Source organism: Dermacentor silvarum, chromosome 8, assembly GCF_013339745.2.
Source record: "Dermacentor silvarum isolate Dsil-2018 chromosome 8, BIME_Dsil_1.4, whole genome shotgun sequence".
In the NCBI taxonomy this organism is placed as follows: Eukaryota; Metazoa; Arthropoda; class Arachnida; order Ixodida; family Ixodidae; genus Dermacentor; species Dermacentor silvarum.
Genome location: NC_051161.1, coordinates 149412573 through 149436989, shown reverse-complemented (window position 1 = coordinate 149436989; position 24417 = coordinate 149412573). Strand labels below are relative to the sequence as shown.

General features: G+C 46.3%; 1 protein-coding gene across 1 annotated transcript in view; it reads left to right on the top strand.

Annotated features, from left to right (window-relative positions):
- Positions 1-24417, top strand: part of LOC119461765 (mitogen-activated protein kinase kinase kinase 7) — a 72757-nt gene that overhangs the window by 42754 nt on the left and 5586 nt on the right. Inside the window, exons 10-15 of the mRNA XM_037723144.2 lie at positions 1841-1962; positions 6585-6747; positions 11194-11394; positions 19268-19329; positions 23211-23326; positions 24010-24097. Of these exons, the coding sequence (XP_037579072.1) occupies positions 1841-1962; positions 6585-6747; positions 11194-11394; positions 19268-19329; positions 23211-23326; positions 24010-24097 (752 nt within the window). The remainder of the gene's footprint in view (positions 1-1840; positions 1963-6584; positions 6748-11193; positions 11395-19267; positions 19330-23210; positions 23327-24009; positions 24098-24417) is intronic.

Sequence of the window (24417 nt, the reverse complement as noted above, 5' to 3'; positions counted from 1 at the left end):
AAGTCACGCCGTCGGGGCATCCAACATCGCGCCAGCGCACGCCCCGCACCATGCTGTTTATGCTGTGCGCCTCCTCCCTGGAGGCATGCCTTAAAAACGCATGACCACCTGTGACGTTCTTCGCGCCTTCCGAAATCTGCATGAGGCGGTAGCTGGCTCATCTCGAAGGCTGTATCATCGTCACGGTTGGACTGGAGTGGAGTGCGCGCTGCCGTGCCTCCTGCCGTGCACCCAGTTTGGCCGTGCTTCCGCGCTTCCGAGCTATGGCACCTCGTGTATGCCCTCTTTTTACCGTGACCGAGCTCAAAACGTTCGTTGTAGCAGTACGGCGATTTAAAAAGTAAAACGTTCGTTATATCTGGAAGGCAGTTTTCATAGAGAGGGTTGGAAAATCGTAAGTTCACTGTAATGTGGTCGTTATAACCGATAGATCATTATATGTATCTGATATTGTTATAAGTGGGTTTGACTGTACTTCATTGCCATACCGTTGCTCGCCCTTGCCATAGTTTTTTCATGCTTTACTGAGGCTATTAGCAGCGCGGCACAAGTATTAAAAAAAAAAGGCAAGAACAGAATCGCACAAAACACTGACTACAACAATGATTTTATTTTGATGCAATGCCCACATGCTCAAATTAGTGAGAACAACATACATTAAAACCTCGTTACTACGAACACCACATTAACAAACTTTTCAGAAATCCCCGGCTGACTTCTTATCTTACACGGTCGCACTTTGCACTTTCCGGATGTTGTCGTTTACACGCGCTTGCGCTTTGGAATAGTTCAGGTGCCCGTCTTGAGTGAGACAGTTGCAGTGTCCACGGCAAGGAATGGGAAAAACAAACAAGAAAGATTGCACTTTGGAGGCGACATGAAGCTTCCTTTTTGTCAGTGCTTTTCTCAGCATTTGTGTTGCGTGCGTCACTCTTACACCGTGCTTCAGGGGTGCGTTACAGTAGAATCTATGGAAAAAAGCAACAGCGCGGGCCAATAGCCAATAGCGACGTTTTAGTGGATGGCTCAAATAGTGATGGCTTATGAACTGATGGGTTGATGGGCGGAATGGTTAATCTTGGGGCTTTCACTATAGCAACCTTTCAGAATAACGAACGATTTACTGCAGTTCCCTGAAGTTCACTATATTGAGACATTAGTCATTTGCAAAAAACCTAAACGCATTTGCAAAAGGTATTAGTCTTTTGCAAATGTGTTTAGGTTTTGGTTTCACATAAGATTGCCCCGCCAAGCAAAAGGCGCTCGTTAAAGTTGGGTTAATACTACGAGAATTCATTGTGAGCTACCATTCTAGTTTTGCAATTTTCCGGGAACAGAGCGTAAATAGTTGTTTTTGATGGGAAATAACGTTTTGTTGACACATTCACTGTACTCGAAGCGCTGCCAGAATGAACGCTGCTGCTATTCGAGCCACCACTGCGGGTCACCATTGCGGTTGGGCACGTGTGTGATGACCAGCCAAGTTCTAATTATTCGGCAAAAGCTAATTTCAGGATCGAAATGCCATAAGTTTGATCCCATATAAACGTATCGGCACCAGCCGAGATCTTTAGTTGGGATTGAATGTACCGAAAAATAGAATACCAGAGTCGAATTGCTGAACATTGAACGCACACGCACGCAAGTTGATTTGTATATGTGATGAATGCTGGTCCTGGTTTCAGATTTGCAAAACAAATCCCAGCAACAGTTTTTATGAAATGCAAATGGGAAAATGCAAATTAGAAAACCTTTTACAAGTAGCACCCAGCACATGCTAGCAATCTAGCCTACTAGAAGGTAAAAAGTGGCCACCACTTTTTTTCGTGTGTTTGTGCAGCTGAGTCGCTGGGCAATGATGAGTGGAGTGAGCCAGCCGGTCTGGGGACCGACCCGTCGTGGGGCTCCCAGCGGCAAGCCACTTCTCTTGTGGTGCAGGGAGCTACAAACACAACCACCAAGGTAATGATGCTGCAGCATGCAGTGATATCTTTTTATCGCTGTGCTTGTTCCGCGATTTGAGTTCCAAAACTGTCGTAAAATCTCAAACGTAATCTTGGACCGTGTAAAACGTGCACTTTCAGATAGCATAGATATGAAGCAGCCTTCATGTGAAATCTTACATTTGAAATATGAGTGGATCTCACTAGAAGCTCGCAAGAAAAGATATTTCTTATCCTGAAATTTAACAAAAAACGCCACCTTTACCGTTCGCCGGAAATGACGCAGAATACCGAATGCTGAAAACTGCCAGCACCCCTAGCCCTCTGATCATCTCTGCGGCCATTTTCTGTTATGTGTGTCACATCTTTACGTTATCTGTGTCTTGGCCACTGGCTTACCTTGGCTGGCCTGCTGTTGACAAGCCAACATGCCAAGCCTATGTGATCAGATTGATTGCACTCTTGCATAATAATGACTGTGGAAAGGGTGCATTTTGTAATTAAGCATTGTTCACGTGCCATGTATCAGCATGGCGAGCTTCGAACGGGCCATCAAAACGGGCTGCTGAAGGCATCGCGCTTGCGTTTTTCTTACAAAGGCTCAATAACATTTTTTACTTAGTTTTTTTTTTTTCTTTTTTTTTGAATGATAGCGTGTACAATTATATAGTTGCTGACCGCTAATTTCGACAGCTTCAGAGCACTGCCACTCGCCCCGTATATGTATGTACTATAAGGACGACTGAAATTTGAAACGACTTACAGCACGGCATTCAATAATTCAGACTCTGTCTGCACGATCACACGCTAATTCAGCCCCAGAGTTGAGCCGAAAGTCTGATGTGTTTGTATGGATAGATTGGCCAGCACCTCTTCGAAACCTAATTTAGTATAGCCTAGTCAATCCAGTACTCACTGTCTGTGCGTATTGACTGCGTGACTGTGGAACAAGCCAAGCCAATGACTTGTCAGGGCTACATTTGTATGTTTGTCATGCATGTTGAGCTGGTTGTGTGTGTCCTGCATGTCTAGCGTTTCTTCGTTTTCTTTCTTGTTCAATAGTGACATCGTATCAGGTGAGTCAATGTCTGTTGTTGCCAGTGCAGTGGAATCTTGTTGATACGATCTTCGCGGGAATCAGAAAATAAAATGTATCATCTGAAAATCGTATTATCCAAAACAAGCTCCAAAAAGTATGAAAATAGGCGTACTCGATGACAAACTCAATAGCAAAGGTCCTTGTCGCATAGAGTGGTGCTATCTTTAACTGCATCACTCAATGCCACACAAACCGCAGTGAATGCACTTTTATTCAGCAACGTTGAAATATCTCATCAGCTTGTGCTGAACTTACTTCTTTTCAGTGCCCGTAAAAAAGTTCTGTAAGTTCAAAAAAGAAGCCGCCATTTCCTCACTGAACTGAGCAGCGGTTAACTGCCACTCGGTGTGGCCGCACTGCTGCAGCAGTGTTTTACCACCGGGGGCGCGCCGCTTGTATTTTTCCTCCAATGAAAACACAATTGAAATAACCGTATGAAAATAAAGTCAACGTCCTATTTTTCAGTCTCCCTAGCGTCCGCGAAATTGTCTGAAAAATCAGGCAGTGCGAAAAAAACTAATGTATGACTTTTACTGCCTCCAAAGGCTCAAATCGCCACAGGCATGTCCGAAATAGCTCCAAAGGCCTGCCAGTACACTATTAGGCGTATTGGTGTTCATACTATGACAGGAGATGACGGGTGCACGCGTATATAATTAAGGAATACATACTGTGTCCCGTAACAATTGCCCCTTCCTACTCTTTGTATGCTTCACCGCGTAACAGTGCTGGGCCGGTATTTTGTAGCGATGCCTTTAAAGTAATAATGCCTTTTCACGCTTATCGCGCTTTGTCAGTGGTCAGAGCGACGGTCCGCTCACGATATCAGCGTTGATAACGCGAGCAGCCCGTCGCTCTGACCACTGACAAAGCACGATAAGCACGAAAAGGCATTATTACTTTAAAGGCATCGCTACAAAATACCGGCCCTGTATTGAGGCCAAGCTCACTTTTGCGACCCAGCATTATGCAACGCATTGTGCTTTCTGATGTTCGAAGCCATTGGTGAGGATGACGAAGTTGGAGTCAGCACCATTGCTGACAGCAGCAAATTCTTGCACAGAAAACCACGGCACTGAACAGCGTAAAGCTTGGTAGCGAGCATCTAAGCAGGTAGGCCTAGCGTTACCACGGTGCGATGGCGGCTGCCAGCGAATCTGCGTGCTAGAGCGCCTGTTTGAGGGGGCAAGATAATCAAAATGGTCGTGGAGGTGGCTTCGATAACGCCGTTTTGAACCTGCGCTAATTACAAAATGTCCGGAAAATCGGGTGGCGAAGGGCTTTTGCGTCCGAAATTTCAGACATTCTTATACATTGACTTCATGGGGTACGTTGGTGCTGCGAAGGCATACAAATTATTGGGCATGTCCGAAAAATCGGGCTTCCAGAAAATTGGTCATTGTCTGTACATGGCTCCTATGGCCAGGAAAAGAAAAGAAAAACCTATTATTCCAAAAATGTATTATGCACAATCGTATCAATGAGATTCCATGGTATTTGTGGCCGCAAACGGCACCAACTCCACCCACAACAGCGCGCCTACAAGGCCAGCAATGAAACAAGGGAAGTGTCGGATGAGGACTGTTGCAAAGAAACCCTTGCTTAACCCAGGGGTTCTCAAACGGGGTTCCAGAACAGAATTTTCTGGTTTCACGAGCATTCAGAAAGAATCCAAGCTCATCTCATTTTTGCCCATTCACTTCAACAATTTCCCAATTTAACCCGCCGTGGTTGCTCAGTGGTTATGGTATTGGGCTGCTGAGCACGAGGTCGCGGGATTGAATCCTGGCCATTGCGGCTGAATTTCGATGGGGGTGAAATGCAAAAACACCCATGTACTTAAATTTAGGTGCACGTTAAAGAACCCCAGATAGTCCAAATTTCCGGAGTACCCCACTACGATGTGCCTCATAATCATGTCGTGATTTTGGCACGTAGAACCCCATAATTTTTAATTTACCAATTTAGAGAAGAAATTTTCATTGCATTTTAGATTTAACGAAACTATTACTCACCACGTCCACACACGATAGTCAGAAAGAGAGAGACAATGTTATTCATAGTCAGAGAGAAACTCGCTTGGCAGTGGTGCGTAAGCATCGTCACTGCGCAATTTCCAGGCCCTTAGTGGCCACGCTGTGTGCTTTTAATTCGTACTTGTCAGGACAGTTTGTAACACTTAAGTGGGAATCAGGTCGCAAATTCTGTAAACTGAGAGCCATTTCCAAACTTAGCGGTGTCTGCCTGGTTGATTTTTGTGGCTGATGGATAACGATACTGGCCATTTAAATGCCATATTGTAACGGACACGTGGGGTTGGTTCACGCATCATTTGGGGCTCGGGTTTGAGTGTCGGCACGGTGATCTTTCAATACAAGCAGGTTTGCTGCCGTACTGCACCATTTTCATCTTTACCTGTAATAAAAATGCCCGACAAATGCATCGATGCACGCAGGGCTACTGCTGCTGCTGCTGATTTAGGCATGGCTTTGCAATCAGAATAATGAAGACCATTCCGTAGCACAGGTGACAGGGCACATTTGTTTGCAAAAAAATAAAATAGTCTTTGGTACGTCCGACACTTCGTTTCTGTGAAGACAACGTTTAAGGCACGTAGTGCTTCGAACTGTTGCCACACACTGCTTTGTGGTGCATGAAGCAGCTTGAAAAAAGAAAAAAAATTTCTCCATGTTCCTCACCAGGAGTGCCAGCTTTTGAGATTAAAGATAAGACTCTGAACCGTAAATAATGGAGGCCACAGGCAGACATGGCCGCAGTGCGACTTTGGTTAGTTTCTCGCTCACACGCTAGTGCACGGATCCAAAGGGGAGACCCTGCACCCCCCTTTCCTCTTTTCCGTTGCCTGTATGCTTTATTGATTCCTTATATGGGAGTTTGTGTATAAGCAGATTGGTGGAAAGAGGGAGACGGTAGGGGTTCCAGGGCACTTTGGGAAAGCTAGTGGGGTTGCCCAAGGCCAGAAGTTTTGAGAACCCCTGCCTTAATCAAAAGGGCAGTCAACCTCAGTTGAAGTTGCCAAGGAATGGAGGTTTGGTGTATGTGCTGACAACACTTTTGTCTACATGTAGTGACAACACGACAGTGATTGAAATACAGACTAACCAGGTCACATGTAAGTGTATGTGTACGCAGCGATGCGTTGACAAGCTTTGCTCGCCACTTGTGGAATAAAGATGCATATTTTTTTGTGTGAATCTGTTATTTGGGATGTCCATTCAAGCAGTTCCTGCCAAGTACAAATCCCCTTGGTGACTGTAATGAGTGTTCTTTTTCACTTTGGATGCAGCTTCGGTACAACGGCATTCGACCATGCAGATTGTCTGCTTGTTTTTTTCTATGCAGGCCTGGGGTGGTCGCTCTCAGGTGGTAGAACGACTGCCCCAGAAAGGTGTAGGGCCCAGGTTCAATCGCCGAACCAGGACGAATTTTGTTTCAACTGCAAAGCTTTCTTTCTAAAAAATTCATATGGGTTTCTTTTGCAGCTTCGCGCTAGTCCGGTGGATGACAATTTTTCCTTTCAGGCCCGGAGAAGCGGCACCGAGCAGCCACCGCAGATGAGTGCGCCAGCATCCTTGTCCTGCAGCAGCGAGGACTTGCAACGCCTGACTGAACTCTCGCTTCAGGATGGCGCTGCAGGAGACGCATCAGCAGCAGGTGCAGGCGTCGCCCCATCGTGGACTCCAGGTGATGATGGCAGCACGGTTGTTTTATCAGATGTAAATGAATGAAAGCTGCCCCATTTGTAATTGCCATGTCTGGCGGAAGGGCAGTGGTAGCTGCATGGAGAGAGTTGGTGTGCATTCGCACCAGCAACTGAACAGGGATCGCACAACCTACCGCAATTAGTGACCGAGGAGCGACTCATGACAATCAGTGTTCATACCGGCAAGTGTGACATGCCCATCGCCACACCAAAATGTCTCACAATTTATGTCATTCATGACTGTTCGCACCTTCATCGCCACATAAAATAAGCGTCGGCATATACAGACGCGTTCCTGTGTGGCTGATTTGTTCAAAAAGTTCGTGAGTGAAAAAATTGAGCAGCGTGCTACTGACCCAAATTACAGTCGAGGCCCACTACAATGAAATTCACGGGACACATGAAAAATTTCGTTCTGGAGGAACATTGCTGACGCGAAATTAGTATGTATATACAGTCACACCTCGTTAATACGTAGGTGGCTGGGAAGGACATTTAGGTACGCACTAAACGATGTACAAATTAACCTCCAATTCCAGTTTAGCCGACTACTTACCGGCCGGAAAAGAACTACGTCACGATGCTTTCAAACACACGCACTTAAACAGGCTTTATTTGCAGGTAGGCAGCGAAAAATCGGTAATCTTCACTTGGCCGCCGAGGTGGCCTTGCCACGACGGCGCCATCTTCGAAGTCGATAAGGCCGCGAGCCAGTTTGTCCATGAGGCCCCGCTTACTAACTATATTAACAAGCACGGTGTAATGCGTGCACAGGTAAACATGAGCACGTCTCACTCGATGACCGCGGAAATTCGCTTTCAAAACACTGGAGTGAGGAGGCGCGGCAGGAGCCTCTCGCTTCAACGCGAAACGTCGAAAGCACAGCGCATACGAAGCTACTGGCACTAGTTGCGCTTTGTCTGCAGATCGCTTTCAAGATAAAGAACCTGCGCAGCTGCCAACGAAGTAACCCCTCCCTTTCTGGCATCCCCCGCCGTGCCTGGCACGCCACAGAAGAAGCGCGCTTCCGCCCCACCACGCGTGATAGGAACACGCATCACTCCTTTCTTCCTCGCACGCGCGATATTGAGTCGGCTGACCCTCGCAAGCTTTCACTCGCACATACAGCGTACAGTGTGCGGCAACGATGTTGCTGTGTTTGGACTTTATACGGAACCTCAAAGCGACGTCCAAGGTGACGGCAGAAATGCGCTTCGCAATAAAATGTGCTTCTGCACGGTTACTACTTGAATTCGACGGCGAGAGCAAATTCGCACCTTCTACCGGCAGCTTCTTCGTGTTACCGGAAGCTAATCTCGAAGGCCATGCTTGTATGCGTGGCAATTGGCAACACCTGTATGGGCAGGAAATACGTCATGGTGGCCATGTTTTAGGTTCGCTATTGCTGGCGACTGTCGTGCGGGTGTCGCAACTCGAGAATCGAGCGTCTGCGCACATGAGATTTTGCTGATTTTGTGCCCGTGCATGTGGATAAGAAAAAAAAAATAGTATGCACTAACCATTTGGTGGGCAATGAGCAACTACGGCTTAACGCTTTCAGGGTCAATGCCGTGCATGTACGTCTTCCGCGAACACCTTCAAAATGGTCAATGACGTACATGTACGTTATCGCTTGTACATTTAAAAAGCGCCCCTCTTTCGATAATTTTTTTTGCTTGGCATGTGCTGCCACTCGACGGAAACATGGGGAATTTTTTACTTGCGCCAATGCCTCTCCATTTTTTTGTTGTTTTTTTTATGGCAACGGCACGTCGGCTATCGCTCGCACAACCGGGTGCGCGCGCGGCGGCAGCAAGTGCACGCCTCTTTCGATCATTTCTTTCGCTTGGCATGTGCTGCCACTCGACGGGAACACGTGGAATTTTTTTACTTGCGCCAATACCTCTCCATTTTTTTTTTTTCATTGTTTTTATGGCAACACTGTCTCTTGCGCATCCGGGCGCACGCGCGCGGCACCGGCGGCAAGTTACGGTTTTCTCCTGCGGCAGATCCCGCTTGTTGCACACGCTAAACTGATGGCTATCTGGTTTAAAATCTCTCAAAGGGTGACCGCTTGTTACTCGATTGTTTATCGCCCACCGCGGTGCAATTACACCTGTTCCCAGGCAGGCGCGTATATACACAAACGATGCTGCTGTTTTTCCGTTTCCTTTTTTGGAGACCACAGAAGCTCTATCGCACCTTGTTGGTGATAAGACGAAGGCTTCTCACTTGTTTCGGTTTCCGGACGTGCACAGCATGTTTGAGACGAAGTTTGGGACGAAGCATCGGCACCCCCTTTTCGATAATCAGTGAACGCATGCACAGTGAACACTTACATCGTAGAGGAGCAGTGGAGAAACTGCAGAACTTAGAAGGGATTGTTCTGACTGCGCGAAGCCAGCGGCAGACACTGCTCTACTCTGCTGTTCCATCTCCCCAAACATGCCACAGAAATATAATTAAATTTTGTTTCCCTGCATGGTAGCTATGTATCGCATACTCTGATCGGCACTTGTTATGGTGCATGATTGTAAAGATAAACAAATTCTTGTTTTTCACTAAGCCAAAAAAATTGAAAAAGCACCAAGTGCAGTTTTCTATACGCGCATGGGTTTGGTTGCAAATCGTCTGCTCTTTTTATACGCGCCTGGCTACGATCGTAGATCGTCTGATCTTTCAAGTGTGCTAGTTTCTTGCTCTTATTGCTGCATAAAAAGCATGTGATCCTAAATTTGAATCTTGAAAAAAATATTTATACCAAGACAGTCTACAGCTCTATTCCTTGAGTGCAAACCGCACTGGTGCAAGTCTTTTTGCGGCATCCGACAACCCAGCGCAAGCGGCCAGTAGCAGACGACAGACGATCCTTACTTTGTATAGCTGTCTACTAATTTGCTATCGCAATGGACGCTTTGGCTTTCAGTTGAAACTGCGACTTTTTTTCAAACGTAAGAATTAAAATAAAATTGTGTGCAGTTCACCACTACTCTCATTTCTCAATTTTTCTGTTTCTCGACTCTGGCGTTTCCCGGCTCTTACGGTTTTTTTTTTTTTTTTACACTCCCATGAAAAACGTATCAGTGGGGTTCTAGTCTATTTGCTATGAGCAGCTGACAGGGAATCAGCAAATCTTTGTCGTGGCGGTAATTTCGTTGTAGCAGCGTTCGTTGTAGTGGGGTTCGACTGTAGTCGCTTTTCAACCAAAATGACCATTCGCGACCAATCAGTTTGCTACCAACTTCGTCGCACAACCTCTGCGAGTCGCCGGTGTGAATGAGCCTTTAAACCCGAAAGTGTCGTACCCGGCTATGCTTGTCTGGGTGCCGGTGCGCACCTCTGGCCTTGCCCAAGTAAAGCCCCGTCACATTTTCTGCACACTGGCCGCCCTTTCTTGAGTTAATTCACGAACATGGAAGGTCAACTGGTCGAACTGAAGTTGGTTCAAAGAAAATTGCGTGGCAGGTTTTGTTTTTAATTTTTTGCTCCCTTATGGTAAAGCTGTGATATTTTTTGAAAATTCACAGCACTATTACCATTGAACATAAATAAATCTTTGTCCTCAAAAGTCAAAACGTATTGGGAAGGCTGAAGGCCAACCTACATTTGGCGGTCACAAGGGTGGCAGTTTGGGCACGTTGGTATTCGATAAAGACGACTAAAAAACAAACTGGGCACACGCATAAAGAAAAAGTCAGCGCTTTTGTGTGTATTTATGTGCATTTTTTATGTCTATGCTCAGTTTGCGCTTCTTTAGTCGTCATCTACAGTAAAACCTCGTTCATATGTACTCTATTAATAAGTCTTTCCGGTTTAAGTATAGTCACGATGAGTCGCCTGTCGCCATTTAACTTAATGTACTAATACTAATATAGTTGCTTAACGCATGCCGAATGGTTAGTGCATAGTATTTACTTAATTTTTCATGGATGACGACATGAATGATGGCCCTTCCGTATCCGACGCGGCTGCTGTGTTGACCATCATGAGGGCGTTCGCGGGGAAGTGGGGTCTGACAAAGAAACTGGCTTGCGGCCTTGCAGAGTTTGAGGATGCCATCGTTGCTGCAAGGCCGCCGCAGCAGCAAGTGAAATTCATAGATTTTTTGCTGTGTGCTCGCTTATAAAACTTGTCTGCATGTTTGATTTTTTCTTGCTTTTTTTCCTTTTGTTGCCGTAAATTTAAAGCCACTCACCAGCCATTGTCAGTTAATTAGTACATCACTTAGTGATGCAACGTTCCTGATCAACGTTCCCCGCCAACTATGTATTAATGAGGTTTTACTTATTCATAGACTCATTGCAATAACTGGAATTTTCAACTGTCTGTGCTTGACTGCGTTTTTCAGGTGAGCAACGCTGCGCGTCGTTTTATAAGCGAGCCCTTGTTTCTGTGCCTCCTGTCCCGAGCATTTGTGTGTTCTGCAGGCCACCGTCGGGTTGGATCGGCAGGCTCACAGCAGCCCAGCATGGCAGCTGCCTTGGGTGCTGGCGATCAACACACACCGCAGCTGCCTCCACAGTGGCTTGGAAGGACGGGTGGCCACCCGCGGCCTCATCCGAGCTTCCAGACACCCTTGCTGCAGCGGCCAGACCCTTCGCGGAAGACCTCGTGGCCAGCTACACCAGGTGCGAATGGATTGCGCTGGCGCACGGCAAGCATTCTGGCCCAGGGACGCACAGCAAGCTCTAAAGCGTTGCGTAATGCTATTTCCCAAAAGTTAGCTTTGCTGCAATACTGCAGTGCTACTCATTAAGGCATACCAAGAGTGCAAAGGGGCCTCTGTCACGGGACATAAAATGTGTTCTATAATTATACATGCCCGTAGCCATCGCCTCCTAATAGAGTACGAGCACCTAGACGCCTAATTAGTGTACTGGCAGGCCCTTAAAGCTATTGAGCCCTTTAGAGTAGTTAGAGGCATGCATTCGGTTTTTCTGACATTTTCGTGGTCCCTAGGGAGTGTGAAAAAAAAAACATTGACTGTAACAAAATTCTCTATACAACGAAGTATTTCCTTCTTTATGACTTCTTGTCCATAGAACACCATGTACAGTCGAGTCCCGCTACAACGAAATTCACGGGACACGCAAAAAATTCCGTTGTGGAGGAACTTCGTTAAAGCTAAATTAGTATGTATATATGTACGCCAAACGGCAAAGCCGGGAACTGAAATCGAAACCATCGTCCGGGAAATCTTCGCGATGGCGTGGGGGCAAAGTTTGAGACGTACCAAAGGCGGTCAATAAAGTGGTAACTTCACAAGAGAATGCATTTCGCGCCACTGTTACAGCATTTTTCGTACATTGCAGCTGATGCCTAACTCAACACGCGTGCCTGGCCGGTCGCGAAACTCTCATTTTGCGGCACATGCACCATAGCAATTAATGAAGTGATTTGAATTATCACAATTTCATTGCATATTTATGACAAAGTCGGCAAGCTTGACAAGTTTTCGCTTACCAGAAGTTTTATTTCCAGAAGTCAGTAAGCCTGGATTCCTTACACTTCACGGCAAGCAAAGGCGTTACGCGACTCTCATGGTCCGTTAAACAAGCCATCGCAATGTCATTGTCGTGGGCTCTGATAACTTTTAAGATGAGGTCAAAAGTATCCATTACTTTCAAAGCAGTCGCCGGAGTCAGTGTGTCTAGCGGGTTGTCATTTTTCCCAGACGACGAGACGTTGGCATCATGTTGACAACAGCGGCGGCGGCGCGGCCGCCGTATCTTGAAAGCAATCTGCGCTGTGCACAAAGTGAGTGCCCGCGCTTGCCTTATCTTCAAAGCGATCTGCTATGTGGGCAAAGTGCAACTAGTGCCGGTAGAGTCGTGTGCGCTGTACTTTTTTAGTTCGCGTTGAAGCGAGAGACGGCACAGAGGTCAATTCGCTCGTTGCTATTGCCGCGCCCTCTCATTCCACTGTGTTGACACCGAGTTTCAGCAGTCATCGAGCAAGATGTGTTTATGTTTACCTGTGCACACGTGACACCGTGCTCGGTAATTTAGTTAGCGAGTGTTTATAAGGTTATACGGCCAATAAAACTACAGTGGAACCTCGATGATACTATCACGGCTAATACGAATTTCCGATGATACGAATTTTTCTGCGGTCCTGGCCGAGCCCCATTACTTTGCATCGTGCTAGAAAACGGTTGTTACGAATCGATTTTCGACCCGCGTCGGTTGATACGAATAAATGCCGCCCCACCGACGGCCGCGAAAGAGAACAGCGCGCAGTCACGCGCTTTCTCCCTTTCTCTTTTGGTGCGGAGGCGCTGACGCGACGCCGGACAGCGCGGAGGCCGCGAATGGGCCCGAAGAGTTCGAAGCAGTGGCGCTTTTGTTGCTTTTGTGCTTTTCCTCCTTTTCCGCGTGCCATCGGGCGGAGTGGCTGCCGTGCTTCGGGCCGCGTTCTTTTTTGCGCCATTTTGCCTAGTCGCAGCGAGCTATGTCTACCGAGATACGATCTCAGCTGATTCGCGCGGCCGTACGCCGAGGCGCAGGAGCCTCCGTTAGCGCGTCTTCCGTCGGCTGCGTTATCGGTGCTGATGGCACAGGGCGATTATGGGTTTCGCTGCTGGAGTCACATGGTGCAAGGTAGCGTGGCACGTAATCCACGGTGCAAGGTTGCGCTCGTTCAGTCGAGTGCGCCTCCGCTTCTCCCGCTAATCGCCGTATTTTTCTTGCCGTAGGAGCGCTTCCGTATTCCGAAGGCGTGCTTCCTCCAAAGTTTATTCGCCAACGAGCGACGATCCATCACTAACCTGAGAGTTCTCAGTAATCCGAATTCTGTGTGTCAAGTGAAGACGCGCGCGCCGGCGTGGTTTACGAAGCAGACAACTGCAGTTGCCATCTTGCCCCTGCCACAGCAGCAACCAATGGAGAGACGCCTTTCAGCACGGCAGCCAATCGGAGGCCCGCTTTTATTAGAGGGCCCGTGTGACTACCTATCGCAGACCCGCGCTTCTTTGGTGTTTGTGCGTTTGTTACAAGTTGGCAACGACGGACGAATTGAGAAGCGGAACAGCGAAACTTTGAGCTTTCTAACGATACCAAGATGGCGGCGCTCGGTGGTGGGAAATACGAGATATGGCTCCGTGAACTGCGGTGATTTTGCGCGATTTAAAGCTGTTTTCTCGCCCTGCGCACTGACGAATTAAACTTTTTCGGGCACTTACAGTGCGTTTTCAGCCAAACGATTTTGATGCAGCGTAGATTAGGCGTTGCAGATACCCAAACGCGTGGTTTTCAAAAATCAATTTTTCTCGCTATTTGCACGATCTGATCCCCGCGTCCCCCCTTAATTTAGCTAGTTTTAATTGTGTTTCGATGATACGAATTTCGGCTAATACGAATATTTTTCGTGACCCCGTGAGATTCGTATCATCGAGATTCCACTCTACTATCCGTAGTTCGTATAGCTGTCTACTAATCTGCTATCGCAATCGATGCTTTGCCTTTCGGGCGAAACTGCAAGATTTTTTCCTTCCACTTCGATCATATGTGCCTTCTCGAGAGAGAGAAACTTACGCCTCTTCGTTGGAATAGCCATTTCGACCGGACACACACCACAGAAAATGCCAGCGATTGTGGTGATCCCATGCAGTCTCACGCAGGCGTGCGATGACCACGCGTGGCTATAGATTGCAGTGGCGTAAATCGGTACGTTGAACTTGATTTCGTTCGGGAAAACCTCGTTCAAGCGGACATACGATCGTCACAGCTTTGGAATGGCCTGCTAATTTGACTACTCGGCAGTTGCAAATTCAATTCAGTCCCAGTTTCGTTCTCGAAAAGTTCATTGAAGCGGAAATACCGAATAAAACGCCTTCGTTATGGAGATACTTTTTTTTTTATTACTTTCTATGGGCAGCTGACGGGGAATCGGAAAATCTTCGTTGTGGCGGAAATTTCGTTGTAGCGGCATTCGTTGTAGCGCGATTCGACTGTATTTTGAACCCCAGTATAACAAAGTGTGTTTAGATGCGATTTCAATATAACGAAATTTCACTGCCGTCACGAAGGAATACTGAGGGAATAAATGGAAACTGCCACAGGCTCGGGTGTTCATATGGTTGAATAACATACCGCTGCTTGCAAATGCACCTCTCAGATTGTGTGCTGCACGACAGAAAGTGGCCACCGAAGCGTAGCATCAAGACCCTCTTGCCGCCATGTTCCATATAAAGTCCGAGTGCAGTACGATCCTATCACACCGTATGCTGTGGGTTCGTGAGGGAGGGCATGCAGGGGTGAGCCGAGTCGAAACTGATGGAGAGGGGCAGATGAGCGTGTGTCTCCTACTCGTGGCTTGCGCGCCTTATCTTTCAAATAATCTATGGCAGATACCAAGGCTGGGTGAGCTGCGATGGCCATGGCCTCATGTGCGCTGTGTCTGCGGGAATACGGCATTTAGTGTTGGAGGTCGCCTAATCTTGAGTTTCAGAGACACATTGAAGCGAGAGGCAGACGAAGCATTCGCTCAACTCTGCCTGCGCTCATCATGATAGCGTCATCCCACTACGGGTGACACTATCAGTCGACGGAGTGAACACGAAAGCTTTGTAGGCTTTGCTTTGGACAGCCGATAAGGATATATCATAGACATGACAAGAAACCTTATCTTTTTTTGCCTACTGTCAATTTCAGGAAAATGACTTTTTCTCATTGAAATACCCTATTTACTCTATTCTAACGCCCTCGATTGTAACGCGCACCCATTTTCCGTGACGGCAAAAAATATCGCGAACCTCGTGATTTCACGCAGAAATATATCTTTCTCTCTTTTAGAAAAATAGATTCCCTGCCGATGCACTGAAGTTGCAATGAATAAAAAGAGTCGCAGTTTCGCCCGAAAGGCGAAGCATCGAATGCGATAGCAAATTAGTAGACTGCTATACGAAATAAGGATAGAAGTTTTATCTGCCGTACAAACTTGCAAACATTTGCTTACTAAATAAATTACCGTAAAAACCCGCATATAATGCCAGGTTTTTTTCCTGTTATTAGCGTCCCAAATTTCCGCCTCGTACTATATGCGGATCCGGACGAAAATTTCAGTGAGAAAGTTGGGCTCGAAGTTTTGGTTTCATTATTGCGCTGTGGCTACAGCTTGGCTTCATGATTGCTGCGTGGCTATGGCTTGGCTTTGTTATTGCTGCCTGGCTATGGCTTGACTTCGCTATTGCGGCGTGGCTACGGCATCGTTTCTTTCTTTGTTGAGTGTGGACCTTGGCAGTACACGTGTTAACCGCGCTTCGCGAAGTGCATAGTTTTTAGTGAAGGAGCACGATGTCGGGGCCATGAAAGCATTACTCGGCTGCTTTCAAGCAAAAAGTGATTTTAGCTGCCGAGGACATCGGCAACAGTGCGGCCAGGGCAGCACATGGAGGAAGCTACGGTAGCTAGGCTAGAGAGTAGCTAGGCTCGACGCGCATGCGAGGTGGCCATTTTGAAATGCCGACGGTTTTATGGTAACGCAGATTTAGGGTCGTACTCGATTCTAACCCACATGCAATTTTTGGACCTGTTTTATGGGAAAAATGTGCGCGTTAGATTCAAGTAAATACGGTATGTTTCTTTTACTGCCCGCCGATAATTCCGAATATTTTACAGCCCCTTTTGTGTAAGAAAATCCGTCGATGACTGTACTTATTTTTCATATGAGGCTGAATTTCAATATACAGTATAGACCACTTATAACGTAACCGCTTATAGTGCAGGACCGGATATAGTGTGGTCTTTTCAGACTTCCGTTAATTTTTCCATAGCACTCCATGTATACACGTATCGCTTATAGTGCAGTTGCGGGAAACGAAATACCAGTTACAGTGCGGCTGCCTGGGAGTACGAAAGTCAGCGGAGGCGGCGAACGCTCCCCTCAAACGGGCGCCCCAAGGAGTGCTGGAGAAAGAAAGAGAGATGAAGTGGATGAGAAGGGCACGTGGTGCGAACGAACAGCCAGTGAGGCTGAAACCAGAATCTTGAGTGCGAGTCGTGAAATATCACGGCGCGCGTAGCGAGTGAGGGCCACGAAACTGCCAACGCCAGCCAACGCTCGCTTCACAATAACGGCAGTAAACGAAACGAAAAGTAAATGAAACGGGCGGCGCTGGCACAGCACGGCGAAGGGCGCATGCGGAGACCGTGGAATGTGAGGGAGGAGGGCGGCAGGGAAGCGGATTTCGCCTCGGCAACTCCGCCGCTTCGGTGGCTCCCCTCGCCCTCCCTCGTAGCTCCCTCACTTTTGACTGTCACCAGTTCGCGCCCGTCGCCGTGCAGGCGCCGCCACTCCAGTCGGCCCGGCGCCAGCTCCCCGAAGTTTCGTTTTCTGCCGTTATCGGGAAGCGGGTGTTTGCCGGCGTGGGCAGTTTCGTTGGCCAGCCTGGGACAGCGCCGCTGCTTCCCTCTGCACCGTAGCCGCAGCGTGCAAGGACGTCACTAGAAAGTAGAGGAAGCATAAAGGAGAAAGAAGGGTTCACTGCCATTTTCTACGCGTGGCTACGGTAGTATGGCTGAGACGTCGGCATGTACACGAATGTTCCGGCGCAACGCAGGATCGGTGACCTTGCCATTTGAGAGAGAGCGAAATTTTCGCCGCGTTTTCTTTTTTTTTTTGTTTTGTTTTGTTCGCGTGCGACATTGAGGGGTCTCTCCTAAGCTTTTACTCTATGGCGGTGCCGGAGCAATGCCAGTCGGAAGCGCCACCGCGTGATTTGGTTCGAATTAACGAGATTCGACTGTAAATTGAATGCAAACGTTCTAGCCGCATTCCTCGACTGTCGCATACACGTGGCGGCTCGGTGCATATGTTTTGCATATGTGCGGGCCTTGAAAATTGTTGCTTTGGTTATAGTGCGGAGATTCGCAACTCCGGCGACTTACGTTATAAGCAGTCTACACTGTAGTTAAGTAAAGTGCCGATTTTATTGACTTTGTTTTACCGAGCTTTAACTGTATTGTAGTAATTGCAGATAAACACACTTTGCTTTATTGAGATGGTGTTGAATGGACATGAAGTTATGTAAGGCGAAATACTTTGTTACATCATGGATCTCATTATATTGAAGTTTGTTATATCAAGGTTTAACTGTAGTAGATGCATACGCTGTATTTTCACGCATACTTTGGGAGATCGCTGAATTCGTGACAAACATTCAAGGAGAATTGTCAAAAACTTGTCTTGAAGCAAGAGCAGTGCTAGACACAAAGAAGTGTTAGCAGTGTGCTAGAGGAAATAGAGCAACCGAGGGGTCGGTTCTCTGTAAGTGACGACGAGATGAAGCCAACAGACAATGAAGCCAGGCCGGGCATAGGGGAAATTAAGCGTTATGCATAATTTAAAAAAGGTCCATCTGTTTGGAATGTTGTAGATTGACCTTCTAGAAACGTAGCGACGTCCACCTAATGCAAAGAGATGACCAAATTGCACAGATTTTCACTCTATAAATGGGCCTTACAATTTTTTGCAATTAAATTTGCCTTGACAAATGATGTCACTTCGAAAGCTGCACTGGTGATCTTGGAGGCTGTGTTCTGCTGCCTGCCTTGAGTTGCAGCCCTTATTAGAGAGGGCCTCAGATTCCTGCAAATAACTTTTCAGGTGTGAATAGTGTAGTTTAGTGTGTAAAGATATTGAAAGATTTAAATGCACCAGAACGTTTAGAAGGACGAGCCTGGTGCTTGTGCCACCGTCCCATTTCAAAGGGGATGCTTGTATCATCATCATCATAGTGCTGACATAACGTTAAGGGGTTGTAGCATCAAATTCTGCAAGGGGAAAACGTAATAAGCCAAACTACAATTCCGTTCACATTTAAATGTGATGTAATTCACTTTATTTTATGTACAATGCATGACTGAAATTGAAGTTATAAATAGGATGCATGACATCTTTTCACAGTGATAGCAGCAAATCTCTTCCATGTTTGTCGTTTTTCTCACTTATGAAAGCTTCTTGCCACACAGATGTCCCCAGCAGCAGCAGCAGTCTGTGTTCATGACAGTCAAAGAAATCTGGCCATCATGTTTATTGGCATGTCACTGAGAGCATGTAAAGTGATGGGTAATTCAAGATGGAATGGCAGGTGGTCTTGCATGGTCTGCCTGTCGCTGCTTGTGGACAAATGACATTTGTGAGAGCAGTCAAGTTACCGGGTGGGTTTTTTTTCACCATTTACAAAAAACGTGTTACACGACATTTGCACAGATTTGAGGAAATATTACGATAAGCAAGCCAAAATTAACACTTCCTATGGTGCACTGTAAAGCTGTGCATCATTGTGGTGGCCCTCGTTATAATCAACAAATCTAAAAGCATCTTCCAGAAATGGCCCCAGTGCACAGTGTTGACGATGCCATCAATCATGGGCAACTTTTGCAGGGACTGAACTTTTCCTCTGAATACATTTCATTTTGTTGAAATCTCTTGTTTTGCTAAGGAAGTGTGCCAGTGGCGAGCTTCTGCCATTTACGGTGAGTGTTGTTTTGCCCATTGCAGACTGTCCGCAGGAGGTGGACTTGGGCCTCAATGCTCACTTGCTCATCGAGCCCGCCTTGCAGGTCAGTAGGAACATTGTTGCACCTTAGAAGTGTTTGGCCTCACCCTGTCTTTTGGAACTCCCTACACGGCCGTGCTTGTGGAGATTGGCAAAAGTTCTCTCATACATCTTTGCAGCTCTGAAGGGTCACACTGCCACCAAGACACAGTTAGAAAGGTTCAGCGGTTCTTCCGGCTCTGAATTTATTTCCTGCCGCAGCTGTTACTCCCCTTTAATGTGCTGAACTTTTGTGCGATGCCATTGAAATCGTGCGATACTATGCAGACTGCCCCAACGACAACAGCATAAACTGTGCCACGATGGCGTCAACCTCACAACAACACAACTAGGGTGATGGTGACAGCACACGTTGTGTAACAGAATGGAGAGTCATTCGGAACAAACCCTGTTTCGAACTGCTCGTAAAACAAAGTTACAACAGAGAGAAGCAAGCCTTCGGTGGCACACTGCTAGCAGGGCAGCATCAAGCATTTGCTCCTGAACAGTCATGCTCATCAGTCTTTGTTTAAAAATGTTTTCCAGAGAACTACTCGTTAGTCTGACTGCAACCTGGTTTGCATCATCGACCTCCTGCCTAAACGTTAGGGGTGTGCGAATACCGAACACTTGATTTCAAATCAAATATTGAATCAAATCAAGAAAACTGAATATCGAATCAGATATCAAATATCAGAAAATTTAACTCAAACATTTATGGTTTCAAATTTTGTGCAAAAAAAAAACACAGTGCTGCACATGCTCGGGAAGCTAATCACATTACTTAACAAGAATCTTGCTAGCTATCAGTAACTTAGGTGCCTATGAATCGAGATGCATAGTGTGCCCTACTCTTGTTAAGGGGAGACCCTCCTTTGACAAACTTTTTTCTTATTTCTGAGTCGATTTTGATGGACCTTGTGGAGTTTATGTATTTCCATCTGCCAATTTAAGATATACATTCAGTTTTCTTACATAATAAATATATTTCTAGAAATTAAAAAATTCGTAACATGCTTGGAGGTGGCCTATTTACTAAACTGTATATGGTGTAATATATGTCGACATATAAAAATGATCTTGAGTAATCAGAGTATGCAGTGATACAAGTATGAATGCTCTAGTCTGATTGGAACCAAAGTTACAGCTTCTCAAACTTTTTAAAGTCTGGACTCTTAGTAACACCCAGGACAAATTACTACTTTTTTAATATTTGTGTATATTATATGCCCACTGCAATCTCTATTTGTCTAGCTTTCTGACAAACAAATAATTATTGTGATAGGACAACTAGAACCAGAGATATCTTAACTCCAAAATGGTGACACCACCAGAAATCCTGTTTTGAGAAAATGAGTAAAAACAATCCACAACCAGTTCATGATGATTATAACATAGGCTAAATCAATCAACATTGATACAGGGATGCAATAAAGCATGAATAAATGCTCTACACCAACCTGGAGCAATGGGACGCATAAAGATATCTGAGCCAATATTCGGCTCCCAAAAGCAGGGTCTTAAAGGAAACACCATATTACTCTGCCAGCACTGATAACAACTCAGTTTGTATACGATGGTGTGGAAAATATTTTTTATCGGTAGCATGTCTCTCAATAAGAGCTGAGTGCTTTTTTTTTCCCTCCAACGCTAGCTGAAGAAATAGCAAAGTTGTCCTAAATACCAGGGGGCTTTTCAGTTTACTAGTGGGCCATGCTCTGCTTAATGGCAATCTTCTATTGCTTAGAAAATATTTCTTTCCCGTTTTGTTCCAGAAAACAGGAGCTTTTTTTTTTCCATCTTTATGGCAGGTGGTTTCTGTGGGCTATCGCCAGCTCGTTAAAAGGCCAATCTACGCAACAGGCAAAAGCGGGGAATGCGCATCACGTCACTCTACACCGCTCCGCGCGGTCATCGGCGCCGCACGTGCCGACGGTGAAGAGTTCTCAAATCAGGAGGCTCACGAAATGTTCTCAAAACATACGACCCGAAGTCACAAAAAAATTTGGCCGCCAACTCGGCTCCAGTTGACATTTACGTAATGTGAAGCACTGCGGACTCATTGCAGCACGAGATGTCGATGTGCACCAAGCTGTTGGGGCCCAAGGCGCGCAATGCCGTTTTCCTATTGCGTAGTTGAAGGGAAACCAAAACAGGATTGAGCTGGTGGGCGACGCTAGAGCAAGACATGGCTGTCATTTTGCACCGCCTGCAGCAGGTAATGCGAGCATGTTTGGGTTATGGCATGTTAAAAGCGTGCAATACATTTGCACCGCTTCCATCGTAATAGGGTTGGTGGTAATAGCTGTGAATGGGACGTGCGACGACTCGCGAGTAGATTTGCTGGTACCGGAAGAGGAAACAGTGTCTGCTGACATTTTCACGTGACAGAGACGGGCACCTGCTGCTCTCTATCGCTTGTGCCTCGCACCTTTTCTTGTTTTCGTGGAATTTAGAGGCTGGAAAACGTGTTTTACGATTGCACTTTGGTGATGTACTCAACGTTGGTGTCGAAAAATCGTGCTTTCCGGGAATGTGTTAACCGTTAAAAAAGAACTGTAGCTGTATTGGGTCTTTTTTTTTTTTCTTTGTGTTCTCGATCACGAACGCTGGCGGCAGGAATTGTATGAAACGGGATCGTATCAATGAAGGTCTACTATATTTACAGTTTATATGTTCTTTATATGGGGCTCTGTTATTTTTTTTTAGTTGTGTTAGTACTTGTTAATAACCATATCTCTTTGCTGCATTTGCTTTAATGTGTTTTCTTTAACTTTGACAAGGAGATCCCCTTACAGACCAGAGCTTTGGGACTTCCTTTTGTGTGTTTTGTCACTGTGTTTGTTACGCATGAATGAATGAATAAAATGCTTCTGATTCTGAACACAGCCCAGTACACTGCCATAATGCCGTTGCTGAGTGAGTTAACATATTATACCCTGCACACAGGTTTGAGAAGTGGGAGCAAACATTTGTTAGTAGCACAGGTGTTGACTTCTTCTCATGTCAATCATGCAGCTGTTGTAGGTTGAAAAAAAAACCTGTAGTGTGTCCTTTATACAGCAGAGTATTGAATGAGGCTAGCTGGTGTTCCGTGCTATCACGAATCGCGCAACATGCAATGGACAGGGGGCATGAGGAAGGCACGAAGACTAGCACTCAAACATCTCTTCCCATCCCTTGCACAATGTGATTTGTATTCTTTCACACGAGGCTACTACTAGAATTCAAATCTTGCCGCACGGTTGTTCAGCCATCGTTGGAATAATGGGCAGGGGATAGTACGGGCTTCCGATTGGCATGCTGTTGACTTGCACACTGCCCTGCTGATTTAGTACTATGGCTGAGTCACTTTAGCCTGGTTCTACGAGGTGCCCATTGCATGCACTGAGGGGTCAGTGTTGCTACATGTGCAGTCCAACCAGCTCGCAGATCTTAAAATTCGGTTTTTATTACTCACATAATTTTTAAAGAAACCGTCATGCATGTGGACAATTTTTATTGTAAGCTTTCAAATGCACCACAAAAATGGGGGGCTCATAAATATTGAATATTGGTAAATAGTCCTATTAACCATAAAAATAAAAAACAATAATAATGTGAGGAGAAGGCAGTGGCACCACTGAGCAACATCTACACAGATAGTCGACAGATGGCAGCATTGTGGGTGCCGTTGTTTCCGCACCAAACACAGTGTGACTCTAGTTGTGAAAGCAACAGCGGAATATGAGGAGGAGCCACCTTCGCAGACTAGTGTGAATGCCGTCATTGATTGCAGCATTAGCATGCTGTGAAATTTAACTGTAAAAGAGTTTACCTCTTCATTTCACTGCTTGTCTTGCCCACATCTGAATTATTAGTACTACACTCCCATGCCCTCATCACTGCCATTGCTCTTGCTTGCAGCCCCTGAGCCCAGTTCCCAGCTGCCAGGAGTCGGTGCGCATCTTTGACGACCACCGCTGCCTGGCCCAGTGGTACTTCAAGCTGCAGTCGGAGATCTGCCTGCTCAACCAGCGAAGGTCGGCCGTCCTTAAAAAACTTCTCTACATTGTGGTCGGTGAAATACGCAGGAGAGGGGCTCCTCCTTAAAAAAAAAGATGTGGGACGCGTCTGCCTTCCGTTCGTGCGTGCTTCAAGAAATGCTACCCTCGTACATTGCACTGGCACTGAGCGCACTTGCATTAGTAGTTAATCAACTGTGAGCATGTAGCAGTTCCACATTGCACACAGCCAGGATTGCTTTACACATCAAGGGTGCCATAAGGTGCTGTGGCCCTCCCCTTTCCTATGAGGTTTTTGTTGACCTGTGAATGATTTGACAGGGCTGTCTGCAGCTACTGTGGCTAAGTATCTTGACTCCATTTGCCACCAGCTTCAATACCTCAACTGTTCTCACTACGTCTGCCCTTCATTTATTTCTTATTTATTTTATTTTGTTTACTCATACCACAAGGTGCCCGGAGGTACAATCTGTTAGGGTCATGTGAGCGGGAAGGTAGTTGCAGTCTTTTGCTTTATGTATGAGAAAAGACTTCTGGAAGGTCCTCATACAGGTTTTGAAACGGCAGTACCTCTAGGATTTTTACATTTTATGTACGCGTTATAACTTCATTTTGATTGCCAAGCTTCTCGACTGCGATGGTGCACGTTGAACAGTGGACCTAAGCTGTGTCTGTGCTCTGTTCTTCTGCATGATGGGCAGCAAGGAGCTGGACAAGGAGTTGGAGGTCCCCGTCTCTGAACCCCGGCGCACATACTACGACGAGGCCGAACAGCTTGAGAAAGAGCAGGTGTGTGTCTGCACCCTTTCTCCATTTTTCTGTGGCCCGATCATGAAAACACAGCCAAGTACTTTTAGTACAGTAAAACCTCATTATAATGAAGCTGAAAGGGAAGCCGAACTTTGTTAGGCAAACCAAAGCCAGTGCGAAAGCCCGCAGCCCAGTGCTAAAGGATTGTGATAGCTAGTTTTGTACCATGTCCCCTGTGAGATGATGATTGCTTTCTTCCAATGCAGCCGTAATACATTTTAGCCATCGTCACGGTGGCACTGCACAGGCAGTTAAAAAGTCTTATCGGCATTTTGTGAGCATGCCAGTGGAACACTGCG